This window comes from Muntiacus reevesi, chromosome 3 (assembly GCF_963930625.1).
Source record: "Muntiacus reevesi chromosome 3, mMunRee1.1, whole genome shotgun sequence".
Taxonomy (NCBI): domain Eukaryota; kingdom Metazoa; phylum Chordata; class Mammalia; order Artiodactyla; family Cervidae; genus Muntiacus; species Muntiacus reevesi.
This window is the reverse complement of record NC_089251.1, coordinates 178,455,510-178,483,458: the sequence shown is the minus strand read 5'-3', so window position 1 is coordinate 178,483,458 and position 27,949 is coordinate 178,455,510. Positions and strand designations below refer to the sequence as shown.

Here is a 27,949-nt window from a genome sequence, read left to right as displayed (position 1 = left end):
ACCTTTTGTTTGAGATAGAATAGAAATAGCAAGAAAAACTTGGTCTAAAATTGTTGTTGTTCAGTTGCTCAGTTGTGTCTGACTCTTTGTGACCCCTTGGACTGCAGCTCGCCAGGCTTCCCTGTCCTTCATTATCTCCCAGACTTTGCTCAAACTCATGTCCGTTGAGTCAGTGATGCCATCCAACCATCTCAGCCTCTGTCCCTTCTCTTGCCCTCAATCTTTCCCAGCATCAGGGTCTTTTCAAGGGATTAGGCTCTTCGCATCAGATTTTCAAAGGATTGGAGCTTCAACTTTAGTATCAGTCCTTCTAGTGAATATTCAGGACTGATTTTCTTTAGGATTGATTGATTTGATCACCTTGCAGTCCAACGGACTCTCAAGAGTCTTCTCCAACACCACAGTTCAAAAGCATCAATTCTTTGGTGCTCGGCCTTCTTTATGGTCCAACTCTCATATCCATACTGGAAAATTCATAGCTTTGACTCTGTGGATCTTTGTTGGCAAAGTAATGACTCTAGGTTGGTCATAGTTTTTCTTCCAAAGAGCAAGTGTCTTTTAATTTCATGACTGCAGTCACCATCTGCAATGTTTTGGAGCCCAAGAAAATAAAGCCTGTCACTGTTTCCATATTTTCCCCATCTATTTGTCATGGAGTGATGAGACTGGATGCCATGATATTCATTTTTTGAATGTTGAGTTTTAAGTCAGCTTTTTCATTCTCCTCTTTTACCTTCATCAAGAATCTCTTTAGTTCTTTGCTTTCTGCCATAAGGGTGGTGTCATCTGTGTATCTGAGGTTATTGATATTTCTCCTGGCAACCTTAATTCCAACTTGCATTGGAATTAAGCCCAGCATTTCACATGATATATTCTGCATATAAGTTAAATAAGCAGGGCAACAATATACAGCCTTCATGTACTCCTTTCCCAATTTGGAACCAGTCTGTTGTTCCATATCCAGTTCTAACTTTTGCTTCCTTACCTGCATATAGATTTCTCAGAAGGCAGGTAATGTGGTCTGGTATTTCCATCTCTATAAGAGTTTTCTTTAGCAGTTTGTTATGAACCACACAGTCAAAGGCTTTAACATAGTCAATGAAGCAGAAGTAGATGTTTTTCTAGAATTCCCTTGCTTTTCTTTGATCCAGCGGATGTTGGCAATTTGATCTGTGGTTCCTCTGCCTTTCCTGAATCCAGCTTGTATGTCTGGAAGTTCTTGGTTCACATACTGTTGAAGCCTAGCTTGAAGGACTGAGCATCACCTTGCTAGCATGTGAAATGAGTGCAGTTGTGTGGTGGTTTGAACAGTCTTTGGCACTGCCCTTCTTTGGGACAGTGAAAACTGTCCTTTTCTAGTCCCATGGCCACTGCTGTGTTTTCCAAATTTGCTGAAAAGAGCCGAAAAACTTTTTTTTGCTGAAAAAAAGTTTAGAACTCTGTCTTTATACATTAAGGTAGATCTATTTCCTTAATAATTTTCAAAGTAAGAGAAGGAACTATCTTGGTTATTATTATCATACTTTACTTCTCTGTTCTGAAAGCATCAGGTTCATGTTGATTCGGGAGGAAGCTCCTTAGTTCTCGCAGACATATATTTCTTGAGTCTCTCCCATGTGTCAGGCACCGTGTTAAGTATAGGAGGTGAGCAGTGTATAAATCTCAGCTCTGCCCTCAGGAGCATATGGTTTGTTAGAGGATAGAAGAAAATTAAAAAGCAATTACCTAGGACTTCCCTGGTGGTCCAGTGGTTCAGACTTTGCCTTCCAATGCCGGGAGTCCAGGTTCACTCCCTAGTTGGGGAGTTAAAATCCCACATACCTCTCAGCCAGAAAACCAGAACATAAACAACAGAAGCAATATTGTAACAAATTCAATAAAGATTTCTAAGAAATGGTTCAGGTTTAAAAAAAATGTTAAAAAAAAGCAGTTGCCCTACAGTTCAAAAGGGTCCTAATAGAAGAAATAGAGCAGGCTCTCAGAGGCCAGAGGAACATGCCTGCATTCATGTATGCTAAGTCACTTCAGTCGTGTCTGACTCTGTGTGATCTATGGACCGTAGCCCACCAGAGACCAGGCTCATCTGTCCACGGGATTCTCCAGGCAAGAATACGGCAGTGGGTTGCCATTTCCTCCTCCAGGGGATCTCCAGACCCAGGGATCAAAACCAGGTTTCTTGTGTCTCCTGCATTGGCGGGAGTGTTCTTTACCACTTGGACCACCTGGGAAGCCCCCACAGGACCATACCCTACCCCAAACTTACAGGTTCATGGAAGGCTTCCCCGAGGAAGTGACAGGTGAGCTGGCCCTTGAGAAGGATGAATAAAAATTAGCCATGAGAAGGTCCCAAGTAAGGGGGTCCCCTGAAGAGCAAGGAGCCAGTCTAGAGGCAAGAAAGAGCAAATCACAGTCAAGCAGTGATAGGTCAGTGTACCTGGAACCATTGACATTTTCCCAGCTCCAGTCACTACCTCTCCTCTCCCTACCAAAACTGCTTTTATTTTGCCTCTCCACAGCATTCTTCTCTGAGTTGGATATTTGTTTGTTTGGTTGGTTGTCTGATCGATCGATCAGTCAGTTTCCTAAGATGCCAGGCCCTCTTTGGCTTCTCCTTAGCCTCCTTGGCAGCCCCGTTCAGCTCCTCTCTCCCTAACTCTCAAGCCCTCTGAACAAGCTTTCTTCAGCTGCCTCCTTGTCCACTTTCTGCTTCCTGGCCAGAGATTATTTTAAAATGCAAATCTGATCCTGCCAATCCTCCTGTTTAAAACTCTTCAGTAGTTTGTTTTTGTTTCCAATTTGGGGGGGGGGATTTTTTTTTTTCTTTTTTGGTAGCACTTTTGTTTTTCCTTCAACCATGACGTATCCTTGGGCCATGATATTCTCACCTGAGAGCAGAAAAACAGGATGTCTAAGTCATCCTTAAAAGCTGAGAATTACGTACAGAAATCTTACGTAAATTAAAACAACGCATAAATTTGCAGGGACAAATACAAATCGTTTTGTGACTAGAGTGAGTAAGTTAGCCCCGTGATATTCTGCTGGAAAAACATTGGATACGAAAGAAAATGGAGTCTGAAGGCTGGAATTAGCTCTGGTTCTTAGCTGTAATGGGAGACTGCGAGAAAGAAGTCACAGTTCATTCATAAATTCTTGCCAGCCTCTAGAGAAATCCAGAAATCATCGTTAAGGCTCTGTTTAGATCTCATCAGGCCCCGGAGGGATGAATAGCTCAAGAGAAATTGTCAGTTGGCTGAAGAACCATCAGATCAGGCCAACTCCCTTCCATAGACACATTACCCCTTGCCTCCCTTGGTTGCACAATATCTCCAACCAGATATACTAAAGTTTAAACCAAACATAGGTACTTACTGAACTTCTGCCCTCAATTTTTTGTGTTAAACATTACTTCATCCAAGTAATCTTCCCTGATTCCCATCTAGTTTAGGTCTGCCCTGGTTCTTCTTCCTGCTTCTTACTTATTTGGAATACCTCCTTACATGTCTGGCTTTCCTTCCTAATGGGAATATCCAGAGGGTGGAAGCTACTCCTCTTCTGTTAATTGCTGTATCCCCACCTCCTAGCAGGATGTTTGTGCAAAGCATTTATCAAACTCAGAAATGAATGAATGAGGAAAGGCTGTAAGCAAGTGTTAAGGTTTGGTGACCATAAGCTAAGTTAGCCCTTGGTTTCTATCTTCTTTGTGACATAAAATTGCCTGACTGCAAGGAGGAAGATGGGTGGTGTGGAAAGGGTTTTTTGTTTTTGGGTTTTTTTAAGAAAGAATAATGTGACATGTGGGGGCTTCCTTCATGGCGCAGCAGTAAAGAATCTGCCTGCACTGCAGGAAATTGGGTTCAATCCCTGGGTCAGGATGATTCCCCTGGAGAAGCGAATGACAACGCCTTCAAGTATTCTTGCCTGGGAAAGCCCATGGACAGAGGAGCCTGAGGGGGCGGGGTGTGGGGCGGGCTGCAGTCCATGGGGTCAAAAAACGAGTAAGACACAACTTAGGGACTAAACAACAGCAAATACACCCCCTCATCCCTCACTTAGCACCAACAGTTATCAATATATTGCCAAACTTGCTTCATCTATACCTCTACCTTGTTTTTTTTTAGAGAGATATAACTTGTATACCATCGCATTCACCCTTTTAAAGTGTACAATTCAGTGGTTTTTAACATATACACAAAGTTGTTCAAGCATTATCCTGTCTAATTCCAGAACATTTTTTATCACCCCCAAAAGAATCCCTGCACCTTCAAGCGGTCAGTCTTCCCCCAGCCCCTGGAAGTGGCTCATCCACTTTCCATCTGTATGCATTGCCTATTCTGGATATTTCATGTAAATGGAATCATACAATGTGTGACTTTTTATTCTGGCTTCTTTCACTTATCATCATGATCTCAAGGTTCATCCATAGTGTAGTATGAATTGATACGTCAACCATTTCTATTGTCAAATAACATGTCATTGCCTGGGTATACCGTAGTTCATTTATCCGCGCATCAATTGATGGACGTCTTTGGATTGTTTCCACTTTTTGGGCTGAAGATGGAAGTTTAAAGGTATAATGTATCCACATAGTTAAAGGGAAAAGAGGTAACAAAGAAGCTGAAAGATATCAGGGCACAGAGAAGGCCCATTTGAATTGAGACCAAAAGTAATTCTGGGTGGGCATGTAATCGTATGGCCTACAAAACCCTTTGAACATGAGTTCTGCCTCTTCTCTGGAACTGCACACACCAGCTCTACTAACCTTCTGTAGCTCCGTGAACCTCCCTTGGTCCCTCTCACCTCTGGCATTCACAGCATTCTCTCTCTGGGGACCATTTTCTTCCAGGCTTCACTCGCTCATCCATTCTTTCTTTTTTTTTTTTTAAGCTTTTTTTTTTTCATTTATTTTTATTAGTTGGAGGCTAATTACTTTACAATATTGTAGTGGGTTTTGTCATACATTGACATGAATCAGCCCATTCTGTCTTTTTAAAAATTTTTTAATAAACAGATTACAATGTTATAAAATTCGTAAGATACAAGACTGCTACAGAACTATATCTTTGAGTCTCAGATCAGACGTCACTTCCTTTGGGAGGCCATCCCTGACCCTCTAGGTTGCTGATGGTGCCACTTTCCAGCCCTTTCCAGTTCTCCCATAGCATCCCCCACCCATCGAAGCACATATTCTGCTGCCCTGCAGTCCCTTCCCTCCATCCCTGCCAGGTCGATGGGCAGTAATTACTAGGACATTCTCTGTGTGATCCCCCAGTGCCTGAGACAATACATGTGCCTAATCAGGGCTCAGTACATTTTGAAGGAATAAATGAATGAATGAGTGATGCATACGTGCAAAACCATCAACTCATGAGGGTCAAAGAGGCTGAGAATCTGAGCAGGATAGTAATGTGCCTGTCTTTCCAACACATTGATGGTTGCAATTCCTCAGAGATAAATTTTCACACTCTTAATAGGTGAGAACTAGAGTGATTAATATTTCTTTGTGTTTCTGAACGAGCCTTCCATCAAAGCTGAAAATAAATTCTCTAGTGATATTAGCCCATCGATTCTCCCATTTTCTTTCTGTCCACCTTTGATATTCCATTCTTGAATGAAGGCTTCTAGAATATAAATCAAAAGTGGCAGAAGCTATTCTCTCTGGTGGAAACAGGTAAAAAGAATAGGAAACTAGCTGGGATTTCAAATGTAATCTGGCATTAGCATACTATACTCTTAATTGACATTGGAGAGAGTGAAAGTGCTTTTTTGAAAAGAAAGAAAACTGGGAATTCCCTGGCGATCTAGTGGTTAGGACTCAATGCTTTCAGTGCCGGGGCCAGGAAAGTCCCTGGTAGAGGACCTAAGATCGGGCAAGGTGTGCAGTGCGGCCAAATAAAAACTAGAAAAAGAAAACTGCTAGTGATATGCTCCCCCACAACTGCCATCAATTCTGTTAACTCAAATTTTGTATTCCTCTGGTTAACTCAGCTAAACTTTCACTATTATGCTCACACACGGTCGCTTAGTCATGTCCAACTCTTTGTGACCCCTAGGCTGTAGCCCACCAGGCTTCTTTGTCCATGGACTTCTCCAGGCAAGAGTACTGAAGTGGGCTGCCATCTCCTACTCCAGAAGATCTTCCCAACCCAGGGATCAAGCCTGTGTCTCTTGCGTCTTCTGCACTGGCAGGCGGATTCTTCAGCACTGTGCCACCTAGGAAGCCCTTCACTACGTATACTCCCCCTGAGATATTAATTTTTTTTTTAGTAATGGAAAATAAAACATTTTACTAACATACTGAGTTGATAGGGGTTCCCTGAACTTAGCCAAAGAAACCCATCTTTAAAATATCTACCCAAGGACTTCCCTGGTTGTCCAGTGGTTGAGCATCCATCTGCCAGTGTGGGTCACACAGATTCGATCCCTGTTCTGGGAGAATTCCACAGGCCTCAGGGTGGCCGGGCATGTGTGACAACTACTGAGCCCAAGCTCTGGGGACTGCATGCTGTAGTTGCTAAAGCCTTCTCACCTAAAACCTGTGCTCCACAACAAGAGAAGCCACAACAATGAGACTTCCATACATCACAACTAGAGAGTAGCCCCCACTTGCTGCAACTAGAGAAAGTCTTCATGAAGCAAAAAAAAAAAAAGACCCAGGACAGCCAAAAATAGTAAATATGAACTAGAAAGAAATCCTAAACTTTTGAAAAAATTTATCTACCCATATAAATTATAGCTACATTTAAAACACTGTATGCTCAGAGCCTTTGAATTAATTTCCTTTGAGGAAGGCACTGCATAGAGGAAGCAATATCTGACACTTAGAAATTAAGTGAGATTGATCTATTGAGATATAGCTGGCAACAGATAGCTGGCAACAATTCACCTTCTTGGTTTGCTTTTAATAGTTTATTCCTGAGTGTATGCATCTTTAAACTATGTAGCTTGTTTTTACAAGAGACAAATAGTAAGAGATGGCCTTAAATTGACTCTTGCTTTGCAATCCAAAGTATATCTTAATGCAAGTTCCCCTGTGCTTTTCTAATAATGAGGTTGGACAAGAATAATGCTGCCTTGGATTGCAATATTCAAGGCATTCATTAAAGTTAATAATCACTGCTCTTGCATAGAAGCTCTATGCCTAATGTTGATCAGCCCTTTATTGTGTGGCGTTTGCTTGTATTCAAGTAGCAAGGAGCTCACCACAAAGGCCATCAGGTGGGTTTCCATGGTAGCAGTCCTTCTTTTGTTATTCCCATTTGTAATATAGACAGTAACCAGATACTCACCGTGTCACTGCTTAATGAAAAGAAATAGAATATTGATAATGCTGGCAGAACAGGAAGCTGGTCTTTGGGTGTTGTACCCAAGGAGGACATGCCGTCCACTCAGGGTTTCTTTTAAGCAGCTGTCCAAGAAGTGGGACTTTGTACTATTAATGACCTTCAGTGGCCACATATCATTGCTCTAGAGACAAATAGAGCTTAAGTGATGACTAAGATAGTCATCACCGAATCTTACAAAAGACAAGTTTGTGATTGTGCCTAAAAAGAGTGCAGTGTGAAACTAGGGAAGAAAAAAATCAACGTTTTTTTTTAAAAGCAATTATCTTTTAATTCCCCCAAATTCTTCGTTAAAAAGTATACTTCACTGACATATATCTGTACTGATACCCTCACTATTAAGTTGAATCCTCCACCATGGAAATGTTGTGTTGGAAATTGGAATAAATATGAAAAAATTAACTTTTAACATATAAAGCATAACATTGAGGAAAGAAAATCCTTTCAGATTTTTGCTGCATTTGTGTAGGTATTCATCTTCGTAGGGACTCAACACCTGGATTTTCCCATTGTCTCTGTTGTTGAAAGATAGATGTTACTGGGAAGTGTCATTCCCATTGGTTGTGAATCAGTTATTGGAGCTCACAGCAGCAAGAGCGCTCTGTGATGCAGCCTGGCTTGTTCAAACAGAGACCCCCCAGAGAAGTCAACTGGTCCTCAGTCATTCAAGCAGAATTTACTATGCCTTATCATTATTTTTCTGTTCAATCCTCCTCAAACATCATTTCTGCCACTTACTCGGGAGAGAGTAAAAACTGTAACTTTTAATTTAATTTACTTTTCTCCTTCCCAGAGGCTAGGAGATCCAAGAATGTTTATGAACTGGTAAGACTTCAGTGCTTCAATTTTCTCTGCTTTAATCCATGAAATCTCCACAGTGCATTGTAAGAGTTTCCCTTGTAGTTCTCGTCTTCATCATAAATGGCTCATGTAAGTGTAACATACATGGAGGCATTAAAATTATGTTGGATATTAAATATATTTTAAAATACTTTAAAAAGAAAACTTCCATGAGATAGATGGAGAGCAGGAATTACTAGGAAATAAGAGTGCAGCTGGTAAGACAGAAATGGAAAGGACCCAGGATCAAGATAGAAGAAATTTAAGCTCAATCAAGGACTGAAGGTTTCCAGCTTGAAGTTGTTGGGAGGCATCCTTTGACCTTTTGACAAGTTGGATGGATGATAGAAGAGAGGTGGGCTTTCCCAGTGGTCAGACCAGAGTGAGTTCAAGGGAGAGAGTCACAGTCAGCAGGACTGGAAACTGGGGAACTCACTGAATACCAGAAGGAGAAGCAGCTGGGGCAGGCAGTTAAGGTCTTGTAGTAGAAGAGATTTTGAGGTCAGTGTTTATTTTCTATAGTTTCTATTTTCAAATGTATTTCTTTATTTTTGACTGTACTGGGTCTTCATTGCTTCGCATAGACGTTCTCTGGCTGCAACGAGCAGGGGCGACTCTCTAGTTGTGCTCGGGCTTCCCCAGGCAGTGGCCTCTCTTGCTGCAGCTCGCTGGTTCTAGTCACATGGGCTCAGTAGTTGTGGCTCTGGGACTCTAGCGCGCAGGTTCTGTAGTTGTGGTGCACAGGTTTAGTTGCTCCGAGGCACGTGGCATCTTCCCAGACCAAGGATCGAACCCGTGTTCCCTGCACTGGCAGGTGGATTCTTAACCACTAGACCACCAGGGAAGTCCTATATATAGTTTCTATTGCTTCATTTAGAGTTAATTTAGTTTACAAACTGTTGAAAGGAAAAACCATCAACCTAGAATTCTTTATCCAGCAAAATTATCCTTCAAACATAAAGGGAGAATAAAAATTTTCTCAGACCAAAAAAAAAACAAAACAAAACTAAGGGAATTCAATGTCTGCAAACCTGACCTAGAAGAAATGTAAAAAGATATTCTTTAGGGAAAAAGAAATGTCTGAAATTGTTACTGTTTATTAAAGAAAGTTGGCAATTAGAGAGACTGGCGGTCCAAGGAGGTCATGGGATTAAAGAAGACGTAATCATGGCAGGGATAACCCGAACATTGTCTGTAATCCTAAAAATAAGAATCTAGTGAAGGGAGATGCATGAAATGTGCCAGAGAGACACGAAAGATCACTTCTGCAAAACCTGGAAACCTGTGCTTTTCGGTTGTGGGATTTAGGATGTTCTTCCTCCTCATTTTCCAGAGGCAGCAGTTTAAATGCACAAGTTTCTCACTCCCGCAGCCAATTCTGATGATTGCTTGGGCCACAACAATCCCTTGCTGACCACACTCCCCGCCTCCCTCCAGAAAAAAACACATGTTCCCTACAGTGTTCAGAAGCATGTCAACTTGATGTTTGGCACCTTGATGCTTTGAGAAGGTCCAAATGATTAAACTTAAGCAAAACCACTCATGAATTTCATTAAGAGAAAGTCACATTGAATTCTCTTCAGGGAAACATCACCATAAGACCAGGTAGGCTGTCGAGTGTGGGACCCAGAGGAAGCCAGTCATTTGAAACCAGTTTACACCTGTGCCAGGACCTGTGTGGGGGAGGAATATTCTGAAGTCGATTATTGGCCTGCTTTTGTGGATAAATTACTCTGATATTTGTCATTTAGAATCAGGAAGAAAGCACACCCTCTCATTACCTCATTACAGGAATTCATTTTGGGAGGCACGAACAGTTTGCCTCTTTCCCTAGAGATGGGTGGAGGGACTAAGTAACCTTGAAAACATCTTTGTGTATGAGAAGTACAGGAAAATATTATACATCTCTGCCTAAAGAGAAGCAGTGGAAAGCTTTCTTGTTTGTTTTGTTTGCTTGTTTTTTTGTCTAACCTAAGTTGACTGTTTTGAGAACTTTATGTTACCTGATGACGACATCGCTAAAGGAAGCAATACTGTCAATAATATCCAAGGTGACCTAACTACCATCTGGATGAACTGGATGTTGATCTGCAGAATAGATGACGCAGGGCTTCCCAGGTGGTGCTAGTGGTAAAGAACCAGCCTTCCAGTGCTGGAGACACGAGATTCGGAGTTAATCCCTGGGTCAGGAAGGTGTCCTGGAGGAGGGCATGACAACCCACTCCAGTATTCTTGACTGGAGAATCCCATGGACAGAGGAGTCCGGCGGGCTACCATCCATAGGGTGGCAAAGAGTTGGACTCGACTGAAGCAACTTAGCACGCATGCACCTCGATGACGCACCTGCATAGACAGGACCTGCTATATAATTTGTGGGGCCCAGGTCAAAATAAAAACGTGGAGCTCCTTGTTCAAAAATTATTATGAATTTCAAGATGGTGACAGCAGAGCCTTAAGCCCACCGGGAGGCCCTTCTGAGCACAGGTTCCCATGTGACTGCACCCATGAATTTGCCCCATGTCAAGACTGTTATTATTGCTTAGTCACTCAGTTGTGTCTGACTCTCTTGCCCATGGACTATATCAGGCTCCTTTATCCTTGGGATTCTCCAGGCAAGAATACTGGAGTGGGTTGCCATTCCCTTTTCCAGGGGATCTTCCCCGCCCAGGGATCAAACCCACATCTTCTGCATTGTCAGGCAGATTCTTTACCACTGAGCCGCTAGGGAAGCCCCATGTAGAGATACATCCTGTAAATTTAGGCTAGCCCTGATGAGAAAATTGAAAAGACTTTGATGAGTCTTAAATTTTTATTTTACCTTAAAAGACTGTCTTAAGAATGCTCTTTTAAACCCACAGTAAATGAAGAATTATCTAATTATATCTCTAGCATCTAAAATTCTGTTAACTGAGTGAGAGGATGTTTCCACGCTGCTGGAATGAGATGCCTCCATTTGGCATTTGCCTGTGAATTCATACATGAATTCCCTAGCACTACCATACACATCACCAAGGAGAGTTTTTTGAGCCCCATTTTCCGAGCCCTGTTCTCTCCTAAACATATGACCTTTGTCATGTCCTCTGGAACGTACAGCCTTTTCAGTGGGAAGTTCGGCACCCATTCCGCCCTGATCTCCTCAAGGGCACACCTTTGCACCCTCATGACTGCTCACCCCGCCTGGCACACAGCAGAGACTCAAGAAATCTTTGTTGGATAAATGAGTACACAAACTCCAGAACCCTTCAGAAATCTAGATTCTCAGAAATGTAGCAGGAACCAGTCTCCATGCAGTCAATACTCAGGAGATATCCAAAGGGCCTTTAGAATGACCCTATATGAGATAGTTAGGTCTGAAGAGAGGGCTAGCTCTAAAGTCAGCATTTGAGCCAAAGGTCAAAACTGCCCTTGAAAAGTCCTTCAGAAGCATCAGGTTGGAGGTACCACATGAAAGGCATAGAAACCTACTAGGCAAAAAGCTGATGCACATCCTTTGTCTCACCCCACCTTGGGGCGCATGCTCATTGCCTGCAGAGCAGTCATAAATTCCAATAGGCTAACTACACGTGTGATGTGACTCTTTCTTAAGGGGTAAGTCAAAACCTTCTCTGAAGGAGGTGTTTATCACTTTATCCCTGCAGTGGCTTTTCTCTCCTTGGGAGAAGATGTAAAATTCAATTTCTGAGTTTTTTAAGAGACTCAGTCTTGTGTTATTGTTGTTGTTGTTCAGTCTCTTAAGTCGTGTCCAGCTCTTTGTGACCCCATGGACTATAGCCTGCCAGGCTCCTCTGTCCATGGGATTTCCCAGGCAAGAATACTGGAATGGGTTGCATTTCCATCTCCAGGGGATAAAGCTTCACCAAAAGTGATTTATCTTACTTCTTGTAAAAGATCTGTGTCTCACATATTTTCTACACTGAACTTGAGTTGCTTTTATAGTCAATGGGAGGAAAAAAAGAAAAAAGATTTATGCAGAAATTTCTAAGTGGGGTCATTTTTTGGTTCTGAGCACATTACCAGCTGTTCCCATCCATTGCATCCTAGCCTTCAGAACACTCAGTGAGTGCTGGCCTACAGGCTAGGAGCTAAACTGCTCAGGTGGGGCTCTCTGCTTCTCTGCTTCTTGACCATCTCAAGGTTTTTCAGGCAAGAATACTGGAGTGGCTTGCCATTTCCTTCTCCAAAGAAGGCTGAGTGCTGAAACATTGATGCTTTCAAACTGTGGCGTTGGAAAAGACTCTTGAGAGTCCCTTGGACAGCAAGGAGATCAACCCAGTCAATCCTAAAGGAAATCAACCCTGAATATTCATCAGAAAGACTGATGCTGAAGCTGAAGTTCCAATACTTTGGCCACCTGATGCAAAGAGAAAAATCAATTAGAAAGATCCTATTGCTGAGCAAGATTGAGGGCAAGAGGAGAAGGGGGCAACAGAGACTAAGATAGTTGGATGGCATCAGCTACTCCATGGACATGAGTTTGAGAAAGCTCTGGGAGATAGTGAAGGACAGGGAAGCCTGGCATGCTGCAGTCCATGGGGTCACAAAGAATTGGACATGACTTAGCAACTGAACAATAACAACTCTAGAACCACTTGTCCATTGACTTCAAGACACTACACTGCTGTCTTTCTTCCATGTCTCTAGCTTACCTGTTTTTGGTATTCTTTTTAAAAAGCTGCATCCTCCTCAAACTACCCCTTAAATCCTGATCCTTTTCAGAACTCTCTAATGGACTTACTTCCATCATACTGTGTATTTTGCCTTAATCTGTTCTGATGGCCTCAACCACCATCTTTTTGCCAATGAATCCAATATCTGTATTGCCACATCAGTCCTTTCTCTGCAGTCCAAACCCCTGTAACTGCCTTCAGGATATCTCCACTTGGATGTCTTACAGATGCCTCAGACTCAGCGTATCCAAACTGCACTCACTATCCCCTCAAACCAGCTCCCTGACAGCGTTCCCTATCTCCGGGAACTCCAGTACTCTCCACCCAGTTAATCAAGCCAGGAATCTATGATTAATCCTTAACTCATCTCAGTTCCCTCATTGTCTAAATCCAATCCATCACCAAGTTCTCTTAATTCTATTTCCTACATCAGTGCCTTTCAAACTAATCTTACTGTAAATAAATGAAACATCATCTGCATCATGACCCAACCAGCACGCAGAAGCACACACTCACCATAGACACACACACACATACACACACAAGTGGAACAGTTTCACAAAACAATTTTCATTGTCATTATATGCCCAACTTTCTAATATTTTCTGTTATGTTTTCTTCTGTTGTTGCTTTTTAAAATGCTGGTAACTAGTGGGTTACGGGCAAGTGTTTAATAAAAAGCTCTTCTGGAGGCAAGCAAAGGGGACCCAGATGTGTAGCATTTGGCAGTTTTCAGTATAACTACTCCCACCATGGTTGAATTTAAGCCACCAACTGACAAACTTGCAAACATCCTAAAGTATCTGCTCTCCTGACCATATACAGCATGCAATTGCTTATGACCTACCATTTTTGATGGATACTGGTCTAAATAGCTCTTAAATCTACTAACTAATTTTCATTCCCAATGCGACCACTCCAGTTCTGGCTACCACCATTTCTGATACAATTGGTTTCCAGGTTAATCTGATTTGTTTCACATTTATTTAATACCCTTCAAAGACTTCCTGCTGTCCTCACTAGGACAGAGTCTACAAGTCTTACCTTGGCTTAAAAAACCACCCACAGTTTGGCAACTGCCTGCCCCTCATGCCCCCTCCTTTGATTTCAATAAGAATGGTTTCTTCTTGAACATCTGGGAATTCTCTGTTGTTTTGATGACTTTGAACATGCTGTTCCATTTGGCTAGAAAGTTCTTGTCTCCCATCTTTGTTCAGCTAACTCTTACTCATCCTTCCCATCACAGCTTCAGTGCTACATTATTCAGTTATTCCTTCTCCAACCATGTGTCAGGCATTATGGTTAGTGCTGAGGATGCGATGATATGAAGCAATAGACACAGTCCCTCACCTGACAGAACTCAGATGTGCTAGAGGGGAAGAAATGTTATGCAAATAAAGATATTCAGATTTAAATACTAATAAAAGAAAAGCTTAAAAATAAAAGAGATTCATGGTTCTCTAAGAATGAATAAAATCTGACCTATTCTAGTAGATCAAGGAAAACTTTCTTGCATGATGGCTAGTTAGTTATAATAGTTGAGATAAGATATAGAGGAGAAATATAAGAATGAGTCTAAGGGGCAGGTAACTAACACAGTAGACAGAAACAGAAGCACGTGTAAATCCACATAGCATGAGGGAATGTGGTAAAACCAAGGAACCAAATGAAAGCCAGCGTAAGAGAAGCAGGGTAGGCGGTGGGGGTATGAGACAGGTAGAAGCCAACTCTATGAAGGGCACTCTAGACTTTGATAAAAACCGAAGTCTTTTTTTCTTTTTTAGTTATTCTTTTCTTTTTTTTTTTTTTATTAAAACCGAAGTCTTTTAAAAATAACACATTGGAAGGCCACTGATGTGTTTGAAGCAGGAATGCAATGTGTTCAGATTTCTGGTTTGAAACACTCACTATGGCAATTGTGAGGATAAATTGGAAGGAGGCAAAAGTAGATGTGGAGACAAATTAGAAACCATCACACCACTCCAGGCAGAGATGAGCATAACACAAATTCAGATGCTGGTCATGGAGATAATAGTAGAGAGATGTGTGAGATAACCTTGACAAGACAAGGTGATGGACTGACTACATGTGGTGAAAGAGATGGACACAGCACAGATGACCCCCAGGCTTGAGTTAGAAAACTGAATGAGGGAGCGTGCCATTCGCAGAAGGGAATACCAGACAAGGACCAGGTTTGCTGGGAGAAAAAGCATGACTTTGGCTGTAGCTAAATCGACTTCGAGGTAGCTTTAAGATACGTAAAATGAGATGTTTTGAGGACTGTCTGATAAACTGTTCTGGAACAGAGAAGAAACCTGTCCCAGACTCCATAGATTTGTGGAGTGTCTGTATAGGTAGTAGACATGCGGCATTCAACGTGAAAGAACTCATCAGCCAAGAAGACATGACATGAGAGGAAGGTTTAAAAACCAATCCTTAAGGAAATTCTACATTGAATGGCTGGAGTAAAGGGTGAACTTAGAAAGGAAACCAAGAAGAGCGGTCAGAAACAGAGAGAGCAAACAGGAGAGATTGAGGTCAAAGAGCCAGTGTGTTTTAGTGGAGTATCAAGGAAAGAAGCCAGACTGCTGGTGGAAGAAGAGCGCAGTGTACAGAGCTGGAGTCAATGAATGTAAACTCAGAGGAGCAGATTGTCTTTGATGAGAAGGAAAGATACAGAGCAGTATTTATGAAGCTGATGGAAACTTTTTGACTGTGTTTGAATGGAAAGCATTTGAGCGTATTCATCAGCTATGAAAAAATTAGTTTGAAAGAAAAGTGACTACATAAGAGAAAAAAAGCCTGATGGTAACTGTAAGGTTCCCAAAAAAGCAGAGAATGGGCACCCATGACACACCTCCACTTACCCTAATTCTGACTACACTTGTCGTTTTTCCATGAGTATCTCTATTCCTCGTTAGACTGCATTGCATGGGGACAAGACTCACCTTTGCCTCATTTTGCTTCTGTATTCCTGGTGTGCAACACAGCTCAAAGAGGAGGCATTAATAAATTGTCATTCTTAGTTGCACATTCAAGTGAATGAAATTGGAGGGACATTTAATAGTCAATCCCAGAAGTCTTGTGATACTGCAGCATATGCATATGTATGTATGCACAGGCCCACACTTGCTCACACACACACACACACACACACACACACACACACAAACTGTTGTCATCAATTTGTTTAGACTAAAATTCAAATTGGCATCATTACCTGAAGCAGAAGCTGTTTGGGCACTAGTTCAGGAAGACCTTAAAGTGAGATAGAAATGGAAAGTCAACCAAGAACTGAGAACTCTCCACCAATAGAAGAGCAAGGTCGTGAGTCATTTTTGTGCAGAAAAAATGAGCCCTGATTATATAAAGGTGAAAGCACACGACCTGTTAAGACAAGTGTCTGCATCATTCACACCAATTCAGGTGAAGTCCCACATAACAGGACTTTTATATCTGAGACAGTATGATGACCTACTAAGTCAAAACCAGTTTAAAAAAAAGAAAACTTTCTCTTCCTTTGGAGACAGTTTTGAATATCTCATACAGGGAAGCAAGTCCACACAGGAGAAAAGAAATCAGATGTACATTCCTTTCCTGGCTTTGCCATTTTTAAAGACAAGTTGTTTAATCCAGTCTCCATTTCTTTGTAAAAAGGGGATGATTCTACCTCATGGGATGGTTAAATAAAGTAAAGTGGCTTACGTATCAGAACACCATTCTCAGAATAGCTCTCCACTTCCCTAACTGGAGAACTTTGCATTTCCATTGTCAGTTCTGACATATCCTCATTTTACTCCAAAAACTCTGATTTTTACGTCGGTAGATGGGGATGAAGGGCTTCACTGGTGGCCCAGACAGTAAGAATCTGCCTGCAATGCCAGAGACATGGTTTCAATCCCTGGGTTGGGAAGATCCGCTGCAGAAGGGAATGGCAATCCACTCCGGTATGCTTGCCTAGAGAATTCCATGGACAGAGGAGCTTGAGCAGCAGTCCATGGGGTCACAAAGAGTCAGACATGACTGAGCAAGCATGCACAACATAATATTTATCATTTTAACCATCTGTAGGTGTACAGTTGAGTGTCATTGAATTCATTCATGATGTTACATAATCATCACCACTAGCTACACCCAAAAATATTTTCATTATTCCCAACTTAAACTCTGTACTGTATATAATCCCCCCCTATCCCACACCCCCCCCCAGTCCTTGGTAACCTCTATCATACATTCCATCTCTACAAATTTGCTTATTCTAGTATCTTATATACATAAAATCATACAATATGTGCCCTTCTGTGTCTGGCTTATTTCACTTAGCATTCTGTTTTCAAGGTTCATCCATGTTGTAGCATGCATCAAAATTTTATCCCCCTTTGTAGCTGAGTAATATTCCATTGTGTGTGTGTACAACATTTTATTCACCCATTAATCTGCTGATGGACACTTGGGATGTTTCCACCTTTTGACTATTTTGAATAATGCTGCTGTAAACATTGGTGTCCAAATATCTGTTTGTGTCCTGCTTCAGTTCCTTTAGATATATACCTCAGAGTGGAATTTCTGAGCCTATGAAACTTTAATACCACAGATAAACTATATCTGTTGATGTTCAGTATCTTTACTTTATGCATTGAAAGAGTAATATTTCTTTGCTACCTTCCCAGAACCAATTTTTACTTCCTTGAGGTGGGAGTAATATCACCCTCATTGAGATTGTAAACTCTAAGGTAAAGGCAGGTTTCTTGTCTCAGATGAGGTTTATAGATAGGCAATATACACATAGATCAACTGCTCAAAGAGGAGTGAAGCCATGGATGATACGGAAGATGACCCCCAAACACATAAATGTTTCAAATAATTTTTATTACCCATGCAATAAAGTAATCTGTATCCTATTTAGTCTTCAGAATTAACAACGGTTGATAAAGTAACGAACCCAAGACTGTTTTGGAAAATAGCTCTCAGCAGTTGTGTCAGGACTAAACCAACGAAGCAGATATTCTTACTAAACTTTTAAAAACAAGGGAGATTAATGATATATTCCCAGTGAGCCTAAAATATCTCCAGAACACGAATAGAATAATTACAAGCAAGGATTATGTAAAACAGGGTGAAAAAAGAGATAAACAAAAAGTGCTCCAGAGGTCAGGTGCTGGGAAGCCAGTGTCAGCGAGGTTACTGGATGGCCCGTCAGCACACGGGATGCCTGTTGGTACCTAGCTGGAAGGCAGCATGGCAGGGTTCCTGGAACATCCTCGCCTGGGTGTTACCATAGTGTGGTTGCCTAATGCTGCATTGTTTCATGGCAGAAAGAAGAGATTAGGGCGATTATGTAACTGTGTTTAGAAAAAATAACAGATTCAGACACTTGACCAGACCCTTCAAGTGTCAAGAGAGGCAAGGAGAGAATGGGAAAGTGCAAGATTGGAGGCAACTAAAGAGACGACCGCTAAAAACAACATGGGATCCTGGGCCAATAAGGCACATTGATGGGGAGACTAGGGAGCTTCAAGTGAAGTCTGCAGGTTAATTACTTCATTTTCACAACTGTACCGTAGTCACCTGTTGTTTAGTCACTAAGTCATGTCTGACTCTTCTGCGACCCCATGGACTGTAGCCCACCAGGCTCCTCTGTCTATGAGACTTCCCAGACAAGAATACTGGAGTGGGTTGCCATTTCCTTCTCCAGGGGATCTTAGCAACACAGAGTCTCCTGCATTGGCAGGTGGATTCTTTACTATGAGCCACCAGGGAAGCCTATGGTTAGATAAGATGCAGGGAAGCTGAGGGAAGGGCATACTGGAACTCTGGGTACCATATTTACAACTCTTCCCGTGAGTCTGAAATTCTTGGGTGGTCCAAAACGTTCATTCAGTTTTTTCCATTACATCTTATAGAAAAATCAGAGTGAACGTTTTGGCCAACCCGGTATTTTAGAATAAAAAGTAAAAGAAAACAAATAGCAACAGCAAAGTTTCTGGTAGCTGCTGAGAGTCAGGTGCAACTGATATTGCCAGCCACTGTTTGGAGTTGGGGGTCTGTGTTTGTCATGGCGGCAGCTCTGAAATCTGACGTCAGAGTAACTTCTGTCTCTGTCTCCTTTCCGACTCCCCTACAGGGTGTGCTGGGTGCATCATGTAACCGGGATGTGGGTGTACCCTTTCCTGGAACACATTGGCCCAGGAGCCAGAATCCTCTTCTTCGGGTCTACAACCATCTTAATGAACTTCTTGTACCTGCTCGGAGAAGTTCTGAACAGCTATATCTGGGATACACAGAGAAGTAAGTATTGTTCAGGGGGGCATAAAACAAAAGAACTGCTGCCGAGACAGATGGAAAATTCCACTGTAGCAGAGGATCCCTTATGAAGAGTTTCATTTTTATAACTTCAATATTAATTTAAGAGCTGCTGGCAGTTACCTGAAAGGTTTATTACTCACTGTGTCATTTTCGCTAGTAAAACATCCAGATCTAAAAGAAAAGAAGCCCGTCTATAAAATTTTATAGGGAGAAATGTAGTGTTTGCCGAAAAAGAAAATTAGAAAATTCATTCTGATTAACAAAGTACTGCCTTAGCTAAAAGGACTCCCCACTACCCCGATGAAATAGATAAATTATTAAATGTAACCAAACAGTCTCATTAGAAATCACCCAGATCTCCACTTTTTGCGTCATTGTCTGCGTGGGTGCAGTAGCTGCCGAGAGGTCTTGCCACCATTCTGCTAAAACTCTGGGCAGCACCGGAATGCCTCTGGCAAGAATGACTCACCAGTGACTGTCATATTCAAGACTTGAAGGTGGCAAGGAAGAATGGGCAGTAAAGGGTAATACTTCATGGCTGCAGAAACCTTCTTAACCTATGATTTGATTTCTCTTTTGTTTCTGTTTGTGGCAGAGCCTCCATCTTGGCAAGACACGTAACCTTACCCCAGCTATGCAAAACTGGTCCTAAGTCTATGTCAGATAACATAAAAGTGGGAAGGTGGAAAAAGTGACAGCACAGGATGTAGTGATTTGAGTCCTGCATGAAAATACATCCAAAGGGAAGGTGGTTTGAGGATCTTAGAGAGCTCTGGGCAGCTCCTCCGATACAGTCACAACATTGTAGATGTCACCTGTAAATGATCCCTGTTCCACAAACATCGGGCATCCTGCTTTGTGCCAAATACTGTGCCAGGAGGTTGATCTAATTAGACAAATAAAACCCATTCGTTGCATGTTATTGAATTGGACTTCTTTTGTGTGTGGATCTTCTAAGATTGCATGTGTCAAGGTGTTGGCCAGTGTTAAATGGCCCAGAGGAATTTGAGGGTTTCCTTTCTCAGCAGCTGGCTTGATTTTAGGCAGTGTTCTATTAGGAAAAGTGCCAAATATTTGGATTCAGTTCAGGCTACAGCTTGGTGGACCAGAAATTAATCTTTTAATAATTTTCTTCTCTGTTCAATGGGAATTGTAATCTTTCTCTATTAGATAACTTATAAAAGTATTTAGTTAACTTACAAAAATATTTTGAGAATAAAATATACTTTTCTCAGCTTCTTGAGAGAAAGGCCACATTTAAATTTAAGCTAACGTGTCCAATCTGTGTTATTCAGAAAGTACTTCTTTCTGTTCCAGCTTCTCCTCTGTTAGCTCGAGTCCCATCTTCATTTGGTCATTGTTCTACTACTTCTAAAAGAGGATGGTCTGAAAACCAGGAGAGAAAGAAGCCAGCCTAGATTAATAGAATATTGCATTTTAGCAGCTTTGAGTTAGACATGAAAAATAAATAGTGAAGCTAAGGGGGGGGGGGTTGTTGTTTTTTAATGATCTGTCCAGTTTAATTTGTGCTGTTCTCTTAAGCGATACAAGTTAAGGTCAACTAACATTTTGTAACTCATTTCAGATGTAGAGATTAATTTTACCTACATGGAACCATCCAGTTAATTCCCCAAAGGCAGATGTTTTGTGTCAAGTGGGCATCTTTTTTTGTTTATGCAAGCAATTGCAAACTGATGGCCTCCTCCAAATTTTACCTGCCAAAAAGTTTTGTTAAGCCTACACAGAATTTTTATTTTTGAAGCAGTATTTAAAAGTTGGGAGATTTCACATAAAGTCCAGCTTTCTCAGCTAATCAAGTATTTTAAGGTCTGGCAACTCCAAGCCCACTGTTCTCTGCTGGCAGCAATGGATTAGAATTGAGTATCAGTTGCCCCCTTTCCGATGGCTCTTAAGTTTTCCCTAGTTCTCACCTGACCGTTTAGCTGCCTGGTTCTATAGGTAGTTGAATTTGAAATTGCTGATTAAAAGCAGTCATGCGTGTGTGTGTCTGTGTGTGTGTGTTAGAAGGAATTGAGTACAATCAAGTACAGTGTTGCAATCCTGATTGCATTTACTCCACCCCAGACAAAATCCCCCAAGGAGCAAGAATGCCAAATTTGAACCCCCTTCCTTGGATCCGTCATTAGGGATTTTTAATGGCTCAGCTTCCTCCACTTGGTTATGTTGGCTTCAACTTCAAAATAAAAATTGCATTATTACAGAGTCTTAGAATTAAAATCAGATTAGAAATCATCTAAACCAATCTTATTTTTAACTAACAGGCAGCTGAGCCCAGAAATAAGTGACCCACCACAATAGATGGTAGCAGAGTCAACACCGTTCAATCCAAGTGCTCCTGTCTAGAGAACCATCAGAATGTCACCACTGGAGACTCAGACACAGGAGAGCTCAGAAACTTCACTCAGAATCATGGACCTAGCTTACAGAATAACAAATAGATCAAAACTGATATGAACTGTGAATAAAAATCCCTTAAAACAGGCTAAATTAACAATGAAACATTTTGCTCTTTTCAAAAGAAAATATTAATAACTCAAAGTGACTTTGTGGATGTTATATTGGTTTGCTAGGGCAGCTGCAACAAAGGACCACTGACTGGTCAGCTTAAACAGTAGAAATGTAATATCCCACAGTTCTGGAAGCCAGAAGTCCAGAATCAAGGTATTGGCAGGGTTGGTTGCTTCTGAGGCGTCTGAGGGAGGGATCTGTCCCAGGCCCCTCTCCTTGACTTGCAGATGGCTGTCTTCATGTTCACATGGCATTTTCCCCTATATGCGCTGTTGCCAAATTTTCCCTTTTTACAAAGGCATTGGCCATGTTTGATTAGGGCCACCCTGACAGCTTCATTTTATGTTAGAAAAAACTCTATCCACAGATAGAATCACATCCTGAGATACGAAGGTTTAAGTTTGGGGAGACACAGTTCAGCCCATAACATTCTACTTTCTACCCCCCAAAGTTCATGTCCTTCATTCATGCAAAATGCATTCCTAGTAGCCTCCAAAGTATTTCCAGCATCAACTCTTAAAAGTCCAAAATCTCACCTTAAATATCATCTATGTCAGGTATGGGTAAGACCTGGGTTATGGTTCATCCTGAAGCAAAATTGCTATCCAGCTGTGAACCTGTGAAACCAGACAGAAATTTATCTACTTTCAAAACATAGTGGTGGAACAGGCATCGAACATGTATCCCCTTTCCAAAAAGAAGATCATAAGGAAAAAGGGGGTCGCAGTTCTCAACCAGGTTTGAAAGTAGCAGGACAAATTCCATTCGAGTTTAAGGCCTGAGACTAATCTTTGGCTAAAAGCTGTATCCTCAGGACTCATCAGAAGGGGAGTGTGGCCCTACCCTCTCAGGCAGCCCTCTTGGGCCAAGGAGGAGTGAAACCCTGAACCACCTTCAGAGTCATTCATCCTTCATTGCATCTTGTCTCTGTCCCTTTCAGTCCAGACTCGCTGTGTTTCTGCTGGCACAAAAATTCTCCCATGTAATTTCATGAGGGTCCGAATCATCAGACAGGAGGGTCCCGCACAGGCCTTTCCTGGCTTCTGCTGAAATGGTAAATTTCATGACTCACATGCCTCATCTCTTTAGCAGATGGTTGTCCAGACACAAGCTTGGCCTTCTCTCACATTCTGAGGTCCTGGGCTTTAGGACTTCCACATCGGAATCTGAGGGGGGACACAGTACAGCCTGCAACAGCTGAAATATTCTGTGCTTAAGCTAAAACTTTCTTTTAATTTCAGTGCATCTGACTGGAGTGACCAGTCTTATTAAAGTCAAATTTTTATGACCAGAAGTGAAAATGTCCAAAAGTGAAAGTTTGGGGTGAAGGAGGAGAAAGCGGGCCAAGAGGAGGAAGGAGAGGAGGTCAGAGCCAGGCCCGTGGGACAGAAACCGCCACCTTGTCCGCCTCGCCCCCACCAGTTTTCCATCCTCCTCATGTCCCCACAGGCCCACACAGACCTCCAGGCCGGTCCCGCTGCCCTCGGGCCCCTCTCCCAGCCTGGGAGAACCGCCTGTGACTGACTCTCTCAAGGTCAATCAGCTCTTCCGCTCCGTTTCTGACAGAACATCCTGCCTCAGCTTCGTGACAGGTTTCTTTCTGCTGGTTGTGTGGAAATTATACCTCTGCTTCTTCCAAATATTATTTACAGCTGTCTAATTTTTTCCCTCCACCTCAAAGCTGCCAAACTAAAGTAGGTGGGGAGCCATTTTCCCCGTCTGGGTCAATGAACAGCCCCTGTTCTCCACCCCCGCTTTTGAAGATTCCACTGTTGCTGCCAACTCAACCCATCTGCAGGGGAACACTTAGGAGGAAAGAGACTTTGAAAAGAAAAGCAAGCAGTGATTAGCTTCTCCACAGGAGCGGGAGCATGGGACAGAGTCGGGACCCAAGTCATGTGCGCTCTTTGAACAGAATCCGTGCTGTTTTCCTGCCTCTGCCTTGGTTACCCAACAACAGCCAAGCCATCTCCTGCCTTCTCCCCCCTCAGCCCGACTCCTCCTCCCTTCACACGTCCTTACTCTTCAACTTGAAGTTTTCCTTAATATGATTTCTGAGAAGTACTTTGGAAAGAGTGCTGCAGATCTCTGCCAGTTCCTTAGTCATGAAAACCAAACCTTAAAGACTGTCCCGGGACACCTGTTCTGAGCATGTTACCCGCATTCCACCGCTCCCGCCCTGACCCCAAGCAGGTGGCGCTAGCAGCTGGGGGCTGGGAGAAGGCGTGGGGGTGTCTCTCCTGTCCAAGCCCCATCGTGATCACCCTCCAGGTTCCCTCCCACTGCTTTTCCCCTAGTTTGACCGTCTCTATAGTCATTGTGTACTAACTCATCTCATAAAGGCTGCTTGAGCTCCTACCAAGAGACAGACACTGTGTTAGGTGCTCAGGATGTAATCAGGAACAAAGCAGTGGGCTCTGCCCTCAGAGAACTTGCAGCTCTTAAAAGAATACCAGGAACTTGCCTGGTGGTTCAGCGGGTAAGACTCCATGCTCCCAACGCGGGGGGGCCCGGGTTCTATCCCTGGTCAGGGAACTGGATCCCACAGGCCATACCTAAAAGATCCTACGTGCCACAACTAAGACCCCGTGCAGCCAAATAAATCAGTTTTTATTTTTTAAAAAAAGAATACCAACAGAACCTGCAATAGATGGGGTTCTTTTGTTCCAGCAAAAAGGCTCCGAGAATTTGATGTTAGGAGAAAAGTGTTTAAGTAGAAGCAAAAGAAAAAAAGTGGGGAGCATTTGCCAGATTTAACTTTAATTTATGAGAATGACCTAAACATGTTCATCTCCAGGAAAATGAAATATCACTAACTATTCATTACAGACCACTGGCGAGGTCTTACCAGTCCAGTACGTACGAGTCTCTCAGGAAGAAAAACATAGTTCTACCAGGCTTGGGTTGAATAAAGGGAGAACTCGAGTTTAAGGACATGTGGGTCTAGAAATAAATCGTTCTTGTGGCTAATAAGCTCTCTATGAGAGCTTATAAAAATAAAACAAAACAAACAAAAAAATTATTTGACTTTTGAAAATCCAGAGTCCTTGCTTTGGTAAGAGTCATGAGTAAAATAAAAATAAATGAGGTCTCTGAAGCTCATCAGCGCCACACCTCCTGTTACTAGAAGCTGGTTACAGGGCAGTCCGATTGGGATTTCTGTGCAAACTCAACGAGTCAAGAACTTGTGTTCCTCACTCCCAGAGGCCGTAAGAGCTGGGTGTGCCACAGAGATGTTATGTCCCAATTTGGGGGGAAGGAAGGAGAGGCAGGTCACTGAGGAAATTTCTGGAGAAAGTTGTGAGCGACTTTCCTTCTTAGCTAGGAGAAAAGGGATGGACATGAAGAGTGGGTGGGAAGAAGCGTGGTGAGAGGAGAGTTCTTTTAAACCTACTCCTGCTGAATCTGATGTCCACATAAAGTACTTTGCCTGTATTTCCAGGCATGGAAGAGGAGAAAGAGAAACCTAAACTGCAATGAGATCTAAGTCTAAACAGAAGAGCAGAATGGAGCTACCGACTGAAGACTCACTACCCCCTGGGCATCGCTGATGGAGGAGAGGAAGCTTCAAAGAAAATGGTGGAACCAGCCTCTGCCTCCCTGCCCCAAAGGAAGGGAACACCTTTTATGGAGACATATGTGTAAGAATAGAATATGGATATTTCCAAAATAACTTCCCCTCAATTGTGTTTTAAAGAATTCTTTCCAAAATCATTATTGATGATAGCATCTTTTTTTTTTCTGACTCTTCTAGTTTTTACAACTAAAATTGGTCATTGGATTTTAATTTTTGCAATTGTAATTCCATTTAATCAAGGAAGAAAAGAATCCTATTGTGTTTCTTGTTGAAAAATATGTGAAAATCAAAGGGGCTGATGTGAAGCAAAACATTTGTGTATTTATTTTTTTCCTATACTGAGTAACGTAAGCATAAGCCTGGAGGAAATGGGGCGGATGTTCCCTATTGCAATAATGTCACGATTGCCTTAAACAGGCAATATTAGTAATAATTGCATTGATTTAGTCAAAACCCTGAGTGTACTTGGATCTCATGATTTAACCTTGTGAACATTTCCTAGATGCAAGCTATAACTTGAATAAACAGCAAGTAACCCTTAGCCCAGTGTCTACACAGTGCCTCTCAAAACCCCTAGCAACACTGGTGTTTCTTTTCCTATTTTGTTTCTATTATTAATACTTCACGAAAAATGGGTTTACTGAGCATCTGCTGTGCTGAGTCATCAGTCGTGTCTGACCCCTTGTGACCCTTTGGACTCTAACCCACCAGGCTCCTCTGTCCATGGGATTTTCCAGGCAAGAATACTGGAGTAGCTTACCATTTCCTTCTTCAGGGTATCTTCCCAACCCAGGAACAAACCTGCATTTCTTGTGTCTCCTGAATTGCAGGAGACTTGGATTCTTTATCCACTGAGCCATCGGGAAAGCTCAAGTTCCTATAATTTTTGTTCGTTTATTTTAAAAATGTGGATCTTTCTGATAAACCCAAAAAAGAAGAAAGCTAACTCATGAAAAAGAAAGCTAATAAGAAATCTTTGACCATAATGATTTTTAAATAATACGCCAAGTAGGTAGCAGAAAACACATTAAATCTTAGAAAAATATAAGCAAGGAATGAATAAAAATAAAAGCAAAAATTAAGTAAGGCAGCAGGAAACAAAGTGGAACTGATAAATATATTAATAAATGCAGTATCTCATCTATACAAATAGGATTAAAATATGCAAACTACTTATACGTTAACTGAAAAGAAAGAAACACAAAATACTTGGCAAAACAAGCACAGATGAGAACAAATTTTTAATTATAAAAATGTTTTAAAGTTCTATGGCAACAAATTCTTAGAACCCATGAAATGTACAATTTTCAAGAAAAATGGATTCAATAAGAATTATAAATCTGTAATGGATTGAAATTCATGAAGGATATCTTTTTAATGTTCAGTTAACTATCTCCAAAAAAGGAATTAGGTCCAGAGTATTTTATGAGCAAGTTCTTAAGAACTTTCAAGTAACAATTCTCATGTTTATTAAATTGTTCCAAGGTTACAAAATGATGAAACACTTCCCAAATTATTTTTCAAAATTAATAAAACCCTCAAAGCCAGCATAGCAAAAGGAAATTTTTTTTCCTTGCTTTAACAAAAATATCAGCAACATAAACCCAACACTTATAGAAATCATTTTTCAATACTGAGGTTTATTCTAAAAATTCAAGGAGGGCTTAATACTATGATTTTTGTTAAAAAAAAAAATTGTCTCAATAGTACACAAAGGAAAAACTCATATGATTCTCTCCATAGTTGCTCTGAGGCAGTTGAGAAATTTTACCTTTTCTGATAATACCATTAGTAATATAAAAATATTTCATATTATGAGAAGCAATAGTCATCTCAAATTCCCTTCTAAGGTCAGAAACCAGATAAAGATATCCAAGACAGGGTTACTGTTATTTTTCTGAGATGTTTGTGTGAGCTATATCCAGCATCAAAAAAGTTATATTTTGACCTAAAGTGAAAAAGTTTTGTTTTTAAAAAACGGCTTATATAACTATAGAATTGATATTATTAACAGAAAGGAAAATTAAATATCGTTCAACAAGAGACAGGAAAGGAGCAAAACCACCAGAAGAAATTATTTCTCCAGTTGACTCTTAGAATGAAGAAACCTCAAGGAACGGAATACTTCTCAGGGCTTTCTGGGGCAATTCCTCTGGGACCCTGTTACTACGCCTCTTCTCTAAAAATAGCGCTTTCCTACTATTGCCACCAAAACCACACCTAAAGAAATTGACACCTGCGGGGCTTTAGACCTAAAGCTGATACAACTCATTTCTCTGCAGCACGCTGAATTCACACACCGCTTTTAGGTTTGAAATGTGATTCTGTGATCAGATTTGCGGTGAAGTTTGGTTTTCCCAAGGTGGATCATTTTTGCTTTGGGAACCCCAGGCCCTGAACTATGGCCACACTTCTGGCAGGATGCCCAGGGCTGTCTGTACCAAGACAGGGGATTCGCTAAAACCTTCCCACCCAGCCCAGATGCTGCCAGTGCACCCACTGACCCTCCACAGAAACCTCAGGCTGGCCCTGGAGCAGAATCCATCAGGATGACTCGACTAGTTGCTCTACTAATCACCAAGTGGAAGAAAAAAATTATTACCTGTGATTTCTCTCTTTGGCTTGGATCCATGGCTTAATTAACCCCACCAGTGCTCAAAAGGATTTTCATGCTTCACCTTCTTCCCTGC

General features: G+C 41.7%; 1 protein-coding gene across 4 annotated transcripts in view; it reads left to right on the top strand.

Annotated features, from left to right (window-relative positions):
* AIG1 (androgen induced 1) overlaps positions 1-25,798 on the top strand; it is a 269,086-nt gene extending 243,288 nt beyond the window's left edge. For 2 of the 4 annotated variants that reach the window (XM_065931234.1, XM_065931231.1), the window contains 2 exons: positions 18,972-19,135; positions 25,125-25,798. In XM_065931234.1, coding sequence (XP_065787306.1) covers positions 18,972-19,135; positions 25,125-25,152 — 192 coding nt within the window. In that variant the 3' untranslated portion in view covers positions 25,153-25,798. Of the gene's footprint in view, positions 1-18,971; positions 19,136-19,748; positions 20,063-25,124 lie in introns of those variants that run through there. The other 2 variants (XM_065931233.1, XM_065931232.1) reach the window with 2 other exon arrangements.
* Positions 25,799-27,949: the final 2,151 nt, after the last annotated feature.